General features: G+C 49.7%; 1 protein-coding gene across 3 annotated transcripts in view; it reads left to right on the top strand.

The window, feature by feature from the left end:
- Positions 1 to 1,859: 1,859 nt before the first annotated feature.
- HLF (HLF transcription factor, PAR bZIP family member) overlaps positions 1,860 to 14,538 on the top strand; it is a 51,638-nt gene continuing 38,959 nt past the window's right edge. The window contains exons 1-3 of one of the 3 annotated variants that reach the window (XM_032498457.1): positions 1,860 to 2,070; positions 2,239 to 2,460; positions 4,658 to 4,993. In XM_032498457.1, coding sequence (XP_032354348.1) covers positions 2,346 to 2,460; positions 4,658 to 4,993 — 451 coding nt within the window. In that variant the 5' untranslated portion in view covers positions 1,860 to 2,070; positions 2,239 to 2,345. Of the gene's footprint in view, positions 2,461 to 4,657; positions 4,994 to 14,538 lie in introns of all 3 variants that reach the window. The other 2 variants (XM_032498456.1, XM_006178145.3) reach the window with 2 other exon arrangements.

Raw genomic sequence — 14,538 nt, 5'->3', positions numbered from 1 at the left:
TAACTGTGGTAGACTTTGAGGACCTCCCCATGAACTATGCACCCAACTCCCATGTTCTTGCATAGTCCCTTCCCACGTTGACTCAAGGCTTGGCCATGTGTCTTGCTTTGATGAGTGGAACGTGAGCAGGGAAAGTCTGGATGAGTACTGCCCATTGGGGCTTATCTTGGATGGCCCTGAGCTGCCTGTGAGGAGTCTGACTACACTGCTGGGGAGAACACTTGGAGAAATCATGTAAAGAGGCCGTGTGAAAACAGAGAAGCCTCTCAGCATCCTAGCTGAGCTTAGTCCAGCTTGCAGAATGACGAGAAATAAAACAATGGTTGTTGTTTTAAGCAAGTAGGTTTTTGAGTGATTTGTTTGGAGATGCCACTATCCATTTTTGCCCCTTTAAGACTATTAAAATGTGCATATATGCCTAAAATTTCTTGAGGGTTAGAATTATGTCTTATTCATCCTTTTCCCTCCAGTCCCAGCAGAGTCCCTGGCATACAGCTGGTGCTCAGTAAATGTACTTGGCATTAGCTAAAAGTCTTGGGAATCTGGCTGAATTCTGAACTATTACAACACTGTCTCAGAACTGTTTCCTTATCTTTTGTCATTTTCCAGTGAGGAGAAATATAGATGTCACTTGATCATCTGCCCTTTTACTAGGAAACTGCAGCTCAAAGAGGGGAAGGCACTGCCAGAAATCATCTTGCACCTGTTTGTGGCTTTCCTGGTCTCCTGGCTTCCAGGTGCTCTCTGGGAGGGGACTCCGGGGAAGTAGAACCTACCAGTACTGCAGTGAATCCCACCCCAGAGACAGCCTTTCCAAAAGCCTTTATGTCTCATTGAAATATGTTTTCTTTAATTTGTGCCCATTCCTCTGTGCAGACCCTTCCCCAGATTGGGCCACACGAATCTTAGCGAGGAGATGTGAGGACAAAGGGGAAGACCCTGAGGTTTTCCCCGGAGCTCATCAGGCCTGGATGCCAGCGCTCCCGTCCAACCCACACCTGGATGCTTACAGCGCTCGCTCTGGGACCACCGCGGGACACACCTGCAGAGCACGAAGCTGCAGCCGCTGCGCGGGCCGTGAACGCCAATATCACTTTAAGGAATACTTTACAAAATTATTTCAATTGCCGTGCAGACCCTGTAACCTGGGAACAGTCGCCTGTCCTTTCCTAGAGCAAATGTTCCTAAAATCTCATTCAGTGGGTGTGTCTCTCTCCTGCCCTCTTTCAACTTCAGGCAAACACATATCCCTATTAATACCCTCTTGAAAGCATGGGAAACAGTTCACAGGGCTCCCGCTGTCTCTCCCCTCTCTACTTTTTGTATCTCATTCTCACAAGCATTTTTCGGTGGCTCCGGGAGCAAGGCAAGAGAGAGGATGCTAAGCTTGGATGGGGCTAGGAGAAAATATTTAGAAGAGTATTTATTTTCAATTCGATCTAAACCAATCATTCTCAAATTTGGCTGCTTCTTGGAACCATCCCGGGAGCTTTAAAAACTTACCTGGATGTCAGCCCAGAGGTCTGACTTAATTGATTTGGATGCGACTGGTCATCTGGATTTTTTTTTTTAATTCCCCAGTTTATTCCCAGGTTGAAAACTACTGAGATAAATTTCTCATTCCTCTTCTCACTTTTGAAAAAGTTAGATTCTCAGCCTAAGTCGGTGGCCCAGGGCATCCAGGATATTTGCCGCCGGCCAGCGCTGCACAGTCCTAGAAAATCGGCGCGCGCGACAACGACAAACACGCGGCGGCGGGACGGGCGGGGCCGCGCGTGGCCCCGCCCCTGCACGCCTATCGGCGCGCGGTGCGGGCCCTGACGTCACTCTTGTCAGGCCGCGGCACATGGGCGGCCGGATGCGCTGAGCCAGGCGCTGCGGGGCCGCGGAGCGCGGGGGAGCAGCGGCCGCCGGCGCGGGGAGGGGGGTGGGGTGGGACGGCGCGCGGCCTCGGTGCTCGCGCGACCGGGCCGAAGCGGTACGGTACCCTCCGCCCTCTGAGCTGTCTGCTTATTTTTTCTTTCTTTTTCACAATTGTGAACATTTTGCAAGACGAGGGGTTTGCGGCAGGTGAGAGCATCCTGCCCGTGGCCGAGGAGCCCGCGGGCACTTGGCGCGCTCTCCGGGGACCTTCTGCATAGGGAACCTGAAAGTTTTTGTTTTATATTTTCATGCAGATGTGTTTATAAAGACATAAGTAATTTTTTTTTTCTTCTCTTGTCTCCACCGCCTTGAAAGAGACTACTTTCGGCAAAGGACGGAGGAAAACCCTCAGCAACATTTTGGAGAGCGGTTTTGTTGTTTTTTGGTTTTTTTTTTAAGAAAAATAATTTGAGTGCATCGCAATGGAGAAAATGTCCCGACCGCTCCCCCTGAATCCTACCTTTATCCCGCCTCCCTACGGCGTGCTCAGGTCCTTGCTGGAGAACCCGCTGAAGCTCCCCCTTCATCACGAAGACGGTGAGCGCTGCCCTCCTGGTTGCCCCGCTCTGGGAAGGAACGGCGCTCCTGGGGCCCCGCTCCTGGGGCCCCGCTCCTGGGGTCCCCCTCCTGGGCCAGGCACACGCGCTGGCCCGCCGGAGCATCCATCCGCCTCCTTCTCTCCCTGTCACCGGCACCCTGCCCCTGCTTTGGTGAAATTGAGTAGCTCACCCATCGCTCCACCCTTCCTTCTCAAAAAGGGGAGACCCTCTCGCTGAGCAACGTTTACGGTAGCGTTGCGGACCCAGCCTGGCCTCCCGGGGTCCGGATCGGGCGGCGCAGGTGGGAGAGAGAACTTGACAGGTCAGTGTTCCCTAGATTGAGGCTCACCGGCATGCGGAGTGAAACCGTCTGCGCCAGGACAGAGCTTCGCGGGCTGGGGAGAGAAATCAGAGGGCTGGCTTCCATGCGGGTTGGGGCTCGAGTTGGGGGTCTCCCTGCGGAGCCTGGGTATTGGGGTCGTGCTTACTGCTGCCGTTAGTAGTATTTTGAAGTCCGGAGGAGGTGAAAGCAGAGACACGTGTTCCCCCGTGCAGGTTACTTCAGAAAGGGGGGTTGGGGAGCTGGGGCTGGAGAGGGGAGTGGTATCTGGGCGCGGAGCGGCGTACGCCCCCAGCGCTGCCACCTTCCCGGTGCACTTTCCTTGGTGGGAGGGGAGAGCGGATCCCGCTCACGTGTAACCGCACAAGAGCCACCTCTGGCTTGAGCCTTGTCTGGGTAAGTCCCAAACCTTCCCCAGGCATCCTTGGCTGGAGCGGGCCGAAGGGGTCCTATGAGGAGATGCGGAACCCAGCTGGTGCCGCCCGGGATCTGTCCTTTGGGCTGATGGTTTTCATGCCTTCGATATCGCGCTAGCAAATGCGAAACCTCCCAGCTCATAGTGTAAAGTCTTGAAAGATCATTTGGCTGCAGGTAGCTCTGGAGAACTCGCATCTTCTTTCCTACCAGGAACAACCTGTTGCATTGCAAGAGTTGAGGGGTTTGATTCGCAGTCTGCAGAGCCTAGCTTACCTCTTAATTCCCCTTTAAGGAGTAGCACTTGGGAGGAAGGTGCTGCCTGCAGTCTTTTACATCTGTGGGTGTTTTTAAGTCAGATTCTCAGGAGATGAGACTGTAGGGAATTAGAGTGGGGGTCGGTGGAGGCTGTTTCTCTGAGGAAGAACCTCAAGCCGAATTCCTTAATCCCAGATTCCACCGGCGCTTGAGTACTAGACTCGTCAAAATCCGGAGCGCTGGTTAAAGACCTAAGGGGGTGAGGGACACTCCCAGGCAGAAAACAGCTGCATACCTCCATCGCAGGTATAGAGAGGACCACGTTTCCACTAGCTGTGCTTTAAACAGGGCGCCTCCATGTGTAATTGAGTCAGATCATACTTAAACGTTTGCGGAAGAGGAGCACGAAAACACTTGGTATTTAAAAACAAAACAAAAACTCCTTTTGTAAAATGTAATATACCCAGTGGTTTTAGAAGCAAACACACGTGACCTAGGTAGTTCCTGGTTTCCTCTGCAATGAGAGGCACTGGTCAAGGTCCTGCAAATCTCAGAGCCTCCATTTCTTCATTGTGAATGGGGATAGTTGCTATTTGCAAGTTTATTATGTGATTGGGGGGGGTAGAAATATATGTGGAAGAAACCAGGTAGATAGTAGGTGCTCAATACATGGTATCGAAGAATGGGTAGAGAGTCTGTACTTTACCAAAATTAGAATTACCAACGCCCTGGCTTTCTAAGTCTGAATGACATCATCTTGTTACTGTAATGAAGTTCCTGGAAGATAAATCATGCCTGGTTATTGGCTGTTTTCTTAAAAAATCACATCAGTTGCCTGTAATTGCCTGGGTTATTTTCCCACTGTAGATTTAGATTAATATTTGTCTCCCCGAATAATGCACTGAAGCCTGTGCTCTCTTGTTTATATCCTAGACCAGTCTCTAGCCCTGTCCCAAGGACTCGTGCTTTCTTTCCAAAGTAAATAGGAAGATGTTGAAAAACAGGCAGAGATCCATGTCCTGCCTGAACTTTTAACTCCAGAGCCACAGAAGCCAGCAGCCAGAGAAAAGCCCCGGCATTTGTGGGAAGTAGTTTTACAGCAGAAGCCAGGAGGGGGTGATACAAAAGGGACACTTTTTCTTTTTTAAAATCCAATTCACCTCCCCCCCGCCTTTTTTTGCAGCATTTAGTAAAGATAAAGACAAGGAAAAGAAGCTGGATGATGAGAGCAATAGCCCGACGGTCCCCCAGTCAGCATTCTTGGGACCCACCTTATGGGACAAAACCCTTCCCTATGACGGAGATACCTTCCAGTTGGAATACATGGACCTGGAGGAGTTTTTGTCGGAAAATGGCATTCCCCCCAGCCCGTCGCAGCATGACCACAGCCCTCACCCTCCCGGGCTGCAGCCGGCTTCCTCAGCTGCCCCGTCCGTCATGGACCTCAGCAGTCGGGCCTCCGCACCCATTCACCCTGGCATCCCATCCCCGAACTGTATGCAGAGCCCCATCAGACCAGGTAAACTCTCAGAAGGGTCTCCCTTCAGACGGGGGAGGTGGGGAACAGAGGGGCAGGGTGAGGTTGACATAAACGTCTTCACCATCGGGGATGCTTTAGCCCTCTCTAGAGGGGGAGTCTTGCATTTCACCCACGGTTGTGGTTGTCCCCCTTCAATGAGCATTTCACCTGGAGAGTCAGCGAAAGGCAGATTCTGTGGACCTACCCCTAGAAATTCTGATTTTTCAGGTCTGGACGAGGCCCAGGAATATACATTTTTAACCAGCTCCCCGCAGCTGATCCAAGGACTATAGTTTAAGAAATACCGACTCACAGTGACTGAGTTGGATAATTTAGGCATCCATCTTGCCTCCTGTCTCTTTTCCTCATTCCCCAAATACACAGATGATAGGATTTTGCTGAATGATTTGGACAGACTCTTATAAAACTGTGGTTTACCCATATCTATCGTTCTCTGGCCTGAAGGGAAAAAAATGTGAATCAGGGGTTGGGGGACAGAGAGATTTTTGATCCATTTCATCTTGTGTTGTCATCGACTGAGAAATGGAATCTAAAAGCCGCTGTCGTATTAAGAGAGCTTAGCCGTCTTCGGTATCAGACCCCTTCTCTCTCTTCACTGTGCTGATAAACCAAATTGTTCATACATTTTTGTTTTCATTTTCACCTGTCCACTACACGTCGTCCACTTTTATCAAAACCCACAAGGCCACAGGGTCAGCTTTAAATGGTGTGGAAATATTACACAGAAACGTTACCTGAAATGACCAGCACTTCAAAACCCACTGCTAAATGGTTAGACAGAAACAAGAGTTGAGGCCGCTCTGTCTTCGTGCCGTTCACACCCTGCGGTACAAAATGAACAGGAAGAAAGGCCATTTCATGTGCACAGGTAACCAGGAACAAAGATCCAGCCAGATAAATTGTCAGGCAGGTCGCTGAGCCGAGGGCCTTAGCCGCAGGGAGGGCAGAAAGCAGGACAATAGGAGACTTGTGCTGGAGATCATTCCTGAACTCTGTGTCCCCAGCTCGGGTAGAATTTCTGTGACACACAGAGCGAGATTAAAATGAAAGGAAATGGTGCAAAGGAGGAAGAGAATGCCCCTGCCTTGAAATGTTAGTGTTGGAGTTAAAACTTTTCCATCAAATCTCTCTGGGCTGCCCCTTCTCCAAAGCTCACTTTGAATTATAACTTCAAGGCCCCTGGCTGGAATGGAATTAAGGCATCACCTCTGACCCCCTCAGGAGGCTGCAGAAACTTGGGGAAACATTCCTTCATGTGACCCTGAGTCCCTCTTACTTAGAACCCGTGGGGCCATTGTCTTCAGTTTCTTCTGGGAGCAGACCACAAAATAAATAACCTTTCAGAGTGAGGAAGCAACCAGGAAGACGGGGTGAGAGCCCCGGTGAGAAGGCACAGGTGTGCCTCAGTCATCTGCTCTGCAGAATGGGACTGACCACTTCGTACCTGTGTGACCTTACAAAGTGACACAACCTCTCTGGGCCTCAGCTTGCCTCTGTATAGACGGGCATACTTTATATTTGATTGAGCTGTTGTGAAAAGTACAGATAATGTGTATAAAGTGTAAAATGACCAGCACCAGATGTTTTGTAATGAGAGCAGTTATGATCATTATTCTGTCCCTGCCAGCTTTCATCATTCATTCCCATCCCTGTCTTCTGTAATACCTTCGTAAAAGCAATTAGGTACAGCATATAACCTCTCATTCTGGAGAGAGATGCCGGGAGATTTTGACCAATAGTTATTGGCTCGGGGTGTTCTAACACTTATACGCGATCGACTCGTATTTCTCAATCTCCTGTCAAGTACAGGATGTGTAACATGTTAGAAATGCTGTATTTATTTCCCAAGAGGCATGCAGATATGGGGTCCCCATCAGCGAGGTTCCTGCTGAGAGTCAAGAATTGGGGTCTTGGAGCTTGAGGCTTCCTTAAAAGTCACTTGTCAGAGCTCATTAGAATCAGTATTAATGACTCTTGGAAATCTGGGGTGCCCCAGTCAGGTTTGCAAATCTATAACAAAGATCTCCAGAGTTTCAGTGGATAGCATTTTGTGAGGTTATGGAGGAAAGGCTCCAGGATCAAAGTGGGTACTGGAATCTAGGAATAAGCTCTCCATTTAAACCTCTTTTTTGATACTTGAAACGCACTTCAAAATAATCTTCAATTCACTTAAACTCAATGGTACGCCTAACAAAAGAGGATAAAAAAGTTATAGCTCTTCTTAAAAACACCAAATGCAGATAAAATAACACTCGGCTGTTCATACAGTGCTGATCATTATAAAGATTATAAGGCAAAGTACAATTCTAGGGGACGTGGAATTCACGGGTGGTATGTCACAGGCAAACCTGAAAAAAGGAGAAAGTCCTCGATGATTCTGTATAATCACAGAGGTGACCAGAATAGAAATGTCAAACTAATCTTGAGGAAAATAAGTCCTCAGAAGGGAAGAGCACAGCTGTAGCCTTGAACATTCTGGGAATTGTATAATTTCAGTCTAAATCAAAAACTCTTAACCTTGGCACAGTTGATGTTTCAGGTAAGTCTTTGCTGCAGGGACCATCCTGGGCATCGTAGGACATTTAGAGGCACCCCTGCCTCTACCCTGTGACACATGAAAATACTTCCAGTCACTGCCAACTTTCTCCTGGGGTCAAAATCATCCCCGCCCCCCCCCCCCCACCTGTTGAGAACTAATGATCTAGACTTTCAGTTTGAATGTCTGGGCTTAACTCAGGACCCTGTCACACACACGGATGCTTTTTACCCCCTGTACAGCTTTGTGGCAAAACTTTTGAGAAGATCAGGAGACTTTAGGTGGCCACGAATAAATATAACGTTAATCAGAGCGTGGTTATGCACTTTTAGTTGATAAAACAGAAATCAAGCTGATCAGGCTTTCAATGCAGAACAGCTTTATTAAACATTTGTTTTCTGCCCCCTGCTCAGCGTGCATCTTTTGAGTTACGCTCAGTAGCATTGTGCCGTGAGTGCTGCCTGTGTGGCTGAAAGGAGATGACAAATTAGGCATTTCTAGGTTTACCCCACATGTGTCTCGGAATGACAAGGTGAACGTTCTTGTGAATTCTCTCACTTATCTACCCTGACCACCCTCTAACCCCTTTCCTGTTTGGTACACCCATCCTCATTCCTCTGTCTGGCTGTCTGATCGAAGGATGAATTAAATTCTCTGAATACAGTTTCCCTTGAAGAAATAAGCTGGGGATGCCTTGAAACCTCCTGTGGCTGTGGGTCACTGCTAAGCTTTCTGGGCTGATATCTTAACGAAGGAGAGTGGAGATCCCTGGATGCTACAGCCACCTGCGTGGGCTTCTCCGTCCTCTGAGGTGCAGCTTTCTGGACGTTCCCAGGCCCACAGAGATGGCAGGAGTCATCCTGACCGCTTCGATGTTTGCATGTCAGATACTATCAGAAGTGGTACCTGGGAGTGCTTTCCTAGAGGTATACGCTGTGTACTGGAAAAATAAGAATCGGTTTGCCCGGAGAATTGAGCGATTGCTTTAAGGACAGCAGTCCCTTTAGGGAAAGTCATCCATAGCAGACAAAGGCAGAGTTATTTTTAAATCACATGCTTGTAAAGCCAGATTTTAAATTGTTTCCTCTGGTGGTTTTTCTTTGCATAGCTTGGGGGTGTCCTACCACTGTAAACAGCTGAGAATTAAGAAGCCTCTCTTTCCAGTTCTGAGCACAGAGTCTGGGTCACAATGAAGGCTGCTTATGGAGTGAAGTGAAAACCCCTGGAGTGTGGTGGTGTGTGGGAGAGGAGGGCGTGAGAGGGTGGCCCAAATAGAGTGAGGAGGTAGGGAGAACCAACCGCACCTTTGCAGGATGGAACCTGTGTTCTGTTTCTGCTGACCTTCCCTTGTGATGAGGTTCCGCGTGGAAGGAGAATGCTGGCCATGGGGTCTGAATAACAATGGAGGAGGGTTCTGTGCTGGTGATTCTGGAATTACGGGAGGTCTTGCTCAGGCAACAGAATTCTCTTTGCTTTTTCCAGCATCGTGACACGAAGCTTCAGTTTCTCCCTCCCCTTGAGGGCATGCAGTACATGTATTTTCCCATCCAGCGTGTTGCTAAGTCTGCAGATTGGGAGCACCGTGCTGGAGTTGAGTGCGCTGCTCCTCAAGTTTCTTGGACATGCTCTCCATCCATCAGGGTCAAGGAGATTATGAGGGAGAAGGTCAGCTTTGCTCTGGAGGCCGGCAGACTTTTCTGTTGCTTGTAAGAGTTTATCTTCTCCACCACACCCTGTAGAAGACAAGTTTTCCCTGTTCTCTTGGCTTTGTTTTGTGTGACAGTCCCAGGACTGGGGTTTCCTGGCCTTCTGGCAAGAGGTATTTCCAGATACGTGTGGACAGCAGAGTGCCTTGGTGGTTAAGAGCATCAGCTCTGGACCCAGGGACTTGGGTTCACATCCTGGACATGCTTTGACCTGCTGTGTAACTCTCTGTCAATTTCTTGACTTCCTTAAGCCTCAATTTACTCATCAAGAGAATGGAGACTATAAAACCCTCCCTGGGGTTTCAGCAGGGTGTGTGGTAGGTGCATTCTCAGGGCCAGGAGCTGGAGTGATGTCACGGCTTGGGAGCAGGGGAAGGGAAGCTTATTCCCAACCCCAGTCTCCATTTAGGGATTTGTATCATCCAGCGCCCTTCCTTCTGCAAAAATGGGACATGCATTTCGTTGTTGTTTTTCAGCACGCCCAGTCCCCATCCTGTGCAGCCTGCTTGACTTTTCTCCTTCATCCTGGGTTAGGACAAGCCACTTCCCTGATGTTACTCCAGCAGCAGCCCTTCTGGGTTAGCAAGTTCTGTTCCCCTGTTTGGAAACTGCTGCCCGCTGGGTGCCCAGCCCCCCTCCCCCCCAGCTCTCGTGCAGGCCCCGGCCACCCTGGCCGCCTGCCCGCGTGACCGTGTGCTCCAGGCACGTGGCTGTGCCCGGTGGAGCTCACCCAGCTCGGGGTGGCGCCCTGGCGGCCTTCCAGCCACCCTCGCCTCCCATCCCCGGCAAACCCAGGCAAGTGCCAGCGAGCAATTGTAATCCTGCCCCCTGGCAGGAGAAAGCCGGGCTCCGGAGGGCGGGGGCCCGTGCCAGGGAGCCCCGCTCTGCCCCACATTCCAGCCAGACCCCAGGGGCAGCCGCTCTCCTGCCCGTCTGCCCGGAGGCTCTGTCTTCTCCGCGCCGCTGCGGTGGGCAGGGTTCCTGCAGGCCGGCTCCTGCCAGCGATCTTGGCAGAGCCTTCTCAGTTCAGCACTGTGTCTACCAGACTAGAAAAATAGCAGCATAAAGACAGAAGTAGGTAGAGGAGAAGGGAAGGGGTGGGGGAGGTAGGACGAGAGAAGCCGTGAGTGATAACACCCAAATGTGAGGCAGCCAGGGGCCAAGAGACAGCCAGTGATTTATGAGGTTTCTCAGAAACCTCTCTTCCACCCAGCACTGATCACTTTTACCCAGGAACCCTGTCTGATGTCTCAGCCCTGAAAATGGAGGCGAGAGGGAGAGTGGTCGGGGAAGTATTAAGATGAAAAAACATCGAACAAGAACACACGAGAGAGGGAGGGGGAAGTTCAGGGCCTGTATCTGATTGTCTAATGGGAATGGCTGTGAATACGGGTCCCATCTAGAATCTTTCTTTGTTGTAATAGTTGGTGTTTCCCCAGCAAGGATCTGAAACCTGAAACCACCAAACCATTGTTTTGGAATAAATTTCAATGTCCTTTAGACCCAGGTGCTTGCCAGCTCACCATTCAGAGGCCCATCAGAGGGACCTGTGTTTGAGACACAGCTATCCAGGCAGGAGAGCAGTGTTTTAGGGCATAAGATCTGATGCACAGACACACCTGGTGGGAATGCCATGCCTGCTGGTGATCTCGGGCAGGCAGGTCCTTTAGACGATCGAAGCTTCAGATTTCCCACGTGGAACTTCGGAGTCGCCACTGGACCTGCCTCCTAGGACTGACTGTTGGACGTCCTCTGAGCCAGCACGTGCAGAGCGCAGGGCACAGAGTCTGGCACACAGTAGGCGCTCAATAACAGCTGGCTGCTGTGAAGGGTGTCCTCACTACCCATCTGATCTCGTTTCTCATAGGAGGACCCAGTGTTGGACTCCTAGGCAATCTGCATGCTTTTCCCTTCCAGCCAGTTAAGGCCTCTGGAATTTGAATTCCCCTTGCTCCTCTGCTGAGTCTTGCTCACCTTTCTCTTAGCCTGAGTTTTAAGTAATCTTGGGTGGCTAACCGTAACCTTTATTCAGTCCTCCTCGCTCATGAGGTTAAAAAAAAAAAAAAATCAGACAAAATGCAGTTCAAGGAAGTTCTTTAGCAGAGGATTTCTCCATGACATAGATGACTAGTAAATCAGTCTGTCCGTCAACTGATGTCACTGTTGAATTTTTAATGATAGGCAATAATTACATTTGAAGGAAATATGATGACCTCAGGGGTAAAGCCATAAGGGTGTGTTATGGTGGGAGAGGAGAGACGTCTGGGTCATTCTCCCGCTTACGAGCAAGACTTCACACAGGCATTCCAGAGTAATAGTTCCCCCCTCCCCTGTTTCGCTAGTGGAGACACCTTCACTCTTTCTGCACCTTCATTTTCTCCTCTGCTAAGTAATTCTTTGTTGGGTTGAGGTGAGCTCTCTACTGTGCATGAGGGGTGGGCATGGCACGTGGCCCACAGTACGGCCAGCCCTACCCACGGTCAGTCCATTTTTTTCCTCTGGTCAATAGTGTGCAGATGACAGGGGAGCAGAGGAAATGGAAGGGCAGGCAGCAATGTGGACGGTCCCCAGAAATAGCACTGGCTTCAGCTGGGCTGCCCCCTGGACAAGACAGATAGAGAAGAGTATGATTTGGCTGCTGGTCTCAAAGACATGGCAGTTTAGGAGGGAAGAGAGAACTTTTAGGTAAAAGGATGAGTGACAGGACAAGCTCGCATCTCCTCGGTGCCAAGTGATGGGTGAGTACCTAGAGGCCCCCAGGATCTGTTGCAAAGAGGAGGGTGAAAGAGTGATCAGGAAAACATTTGGAAACAAATCAGGGAGCAGGGCAGAGAGAGCTGCAGACCTCAGAGGAAGCAGCCGCTGCCCAGGGCACGAGGGCCTGGGGCGAGGCTTCTTGCAGGAGCTGGACCTTTCCTTGGGCCTGAGAGTGAGAGGTGGAGGAGCCAGAATGGTGAGTGGCAATGGGGTGGCAGGCTGTGGAGGCAGGAGCGCCCACGGATGTTCAGGGAACGAGGTGTCGCTCCAGTTTGGCTGGTGCAGCAGATGCACATGGAGGAGTCAGGGCAACGAGTCTGGGGAGGCAGGTGCCAGCCAGGCTGCTGAGCGTGAACTTCATCCAGGAGGCAGTGGGGAGCCATGGAGGGTGTTTGAGCAGGGCAGTGGCATGTGGATGTTTCCTCTTGGGTTCAAGGTTGGATCTGAAACACTTTTAGATACTTCACAACAGTTTCCTCTGGCAAACCGGGGCTTCCTTATGATTGTTATTTTGAAAATAAATACGCTCCCTTGAACATCAAACAGCTTTTCAAAACACAATGTTCTAATGATGTAGAGAAAGTAATTCAAAAACATAGGGTTTAGGTTTCACTTATAAAGCCCATAATTGTGGTGATTGGGGGAAACACTCTCTGGCAAGGAAACAGTTTGAGGTATTTGGATGGTTCAGAATTTAAAAGCAGGCCTGCTCTCACAGGAGTAGAAAAATAGATTTTAATAAACCCAACCCATTAACATCCATGACTTTAAAAGGCCTCTATGTTATAACGCTTACTGGGTTTACAAAAAAAGTGTATTAAACCAATTTTTATGAGTGTGTGTTTGTTTTCATACGTGTGCCTATGTGTGTGTGAAAGAGAAGGAGAAGGCGTTCCTGGTTCAGTGAAACGAGCAATGCTTGGTTGAGATTACCAGCAGCAGTAACGTCAGGCTGCACACGCTTAGCCAAGTGTTTGTCCAGCTTATTCATTTCACCCCTGAGATACAGAAGACTCCTCCCTGCAGTTTTGTGTTCTTGAGCCCCGACCTGGTGTCTGTGGCAGTCTCCTTCCCTGAAGCCGGAGCGAGCTGCCTATTAACGCAGTGATCTGGTGGCTGTGGGATGTGCATGTGCCCTGCTGGGGGTGCTCGTGGAGGAAGGGGACTTGGGAGAAGACAGGCTCTGGGGGAAGGAGGGGACCGCTAACTGGCACCCATGGGGTGAGTTGCTCAGGTGCCCCCAAGGTGTCTCTGGGATCAAGCCAAGACTACAGCAGGTGGGAGGGGTCACCGTAACCCAGACCCATTCCCTTAAGTGAAAAGTAACAGTCAACATGTTCCATCTCGCCTTCAGCTACGTATAGTAGACAATCACAGGAGTGTTGGCGGAGCCACGTGTCTGGTGGGGGAAAGCTATACAGTACTTGTTTCTGTTAAATTGGCTTCTGGTGGATACACACTCCATGACTTCATGTGAAAATTCCTAAAATGTTTGCCTTCCTCCTTTTCTGACTTTAACCGGTATCGTTACTGCCTCAGCTCCCTAACCATCCAGCTCACAGTGGGAATCAATCCAGTCTCATCTTGTGTCCTGAAAAAATGACACATTTCCACTGTAATTGTCATGCAGATTTCCTAAAAGTTTTGTCTTCAGAAGTTTAATGTAGGATTTTTTTTTCTTTGCATTAATGATTTTTGGACGGATGCTTTGGAATTCGGGGTCTTGTAGTGAGAGATGGCTTGTGGCTAATAAAACCCTTTTCCCTCTTGAATCTTGCCTGGGAGACCCAAGATTCCTAAAAACCATGAGTGCGTGCTTGAGGAAGACGCTCCAGGGAGCTCCAACACTAAATCATCTGTGACAAAATGTTCTCTTAGAAAGTGGGATTGCATCAGTGGATCAGCAGAAGTAAGTGCTTTGGCAGAAACTCCTTGAGTGGGGAAGGGCGGTGCTTTCTTTTGTAATTAGCTCTGGGGAGCAGAGTCTGCTTTGGTGTCTTTGCTGTGGAACCCAAGTGTGTTGACTGTGGAGTGGAGGAGTCTCACTGCTGCTGTGGAAGCGTTTCCTGCACTCAATGGAAAGAGTTAAGCGAGGCTGTTCATTCACGCACAATAAATGCCTTCTGAGCTGAACTGAATGGGAAGTGTGAAGGTTTGGGGGAAGATGCCACTGGGCCCTGACCAATGGGAATCCAGGCTGTGAACCAGACGGACTAGACACCCAGTGATCAGATTACCCAGAACAGAGAGCTCAGTACCCCGAGACGGGGAGCGTTCTTCTGCGGAGAGTGGGCAAACCGTCTGCCCTTTTGATCAAAAGACGTCATTCACCTTAGAGTGGATTCGTTGTGTTGTATGGTGGGCTTCGTATTGCTGAGGGAGCTTATGGAGGCTTTTACTAGAGAAAACTTAAAAAATGGGATGGAGCCCTCATAATCCAGTTGGAATAATAATACTTTTAAAGGCCAAAGGCCACTGAAAGATTTCTAGGGGGAAGAGTAAATAAAATAAAACCTAAAGGTAGA

Source organism: Camelus ferus, chromosome 16, assembly GCF_009834535.1.
Source record: "Camelus ferus isolate YT-003-E chromosome 16, BCGSAC_Cfer_1.0, whole genome shotgun sequence".
Classification (NCBI taxonomy): Eukaryota; Metazoa; Chordata; class Mammalia; order Artiodactyla; family Camelidae; genus Camelus; species Camelus ferus.
The sequence above is the reverse complement of the archived record's forward strand: the minus strand, read 5'-3'. Positions and strand labels throughout refer to the sequence as shown.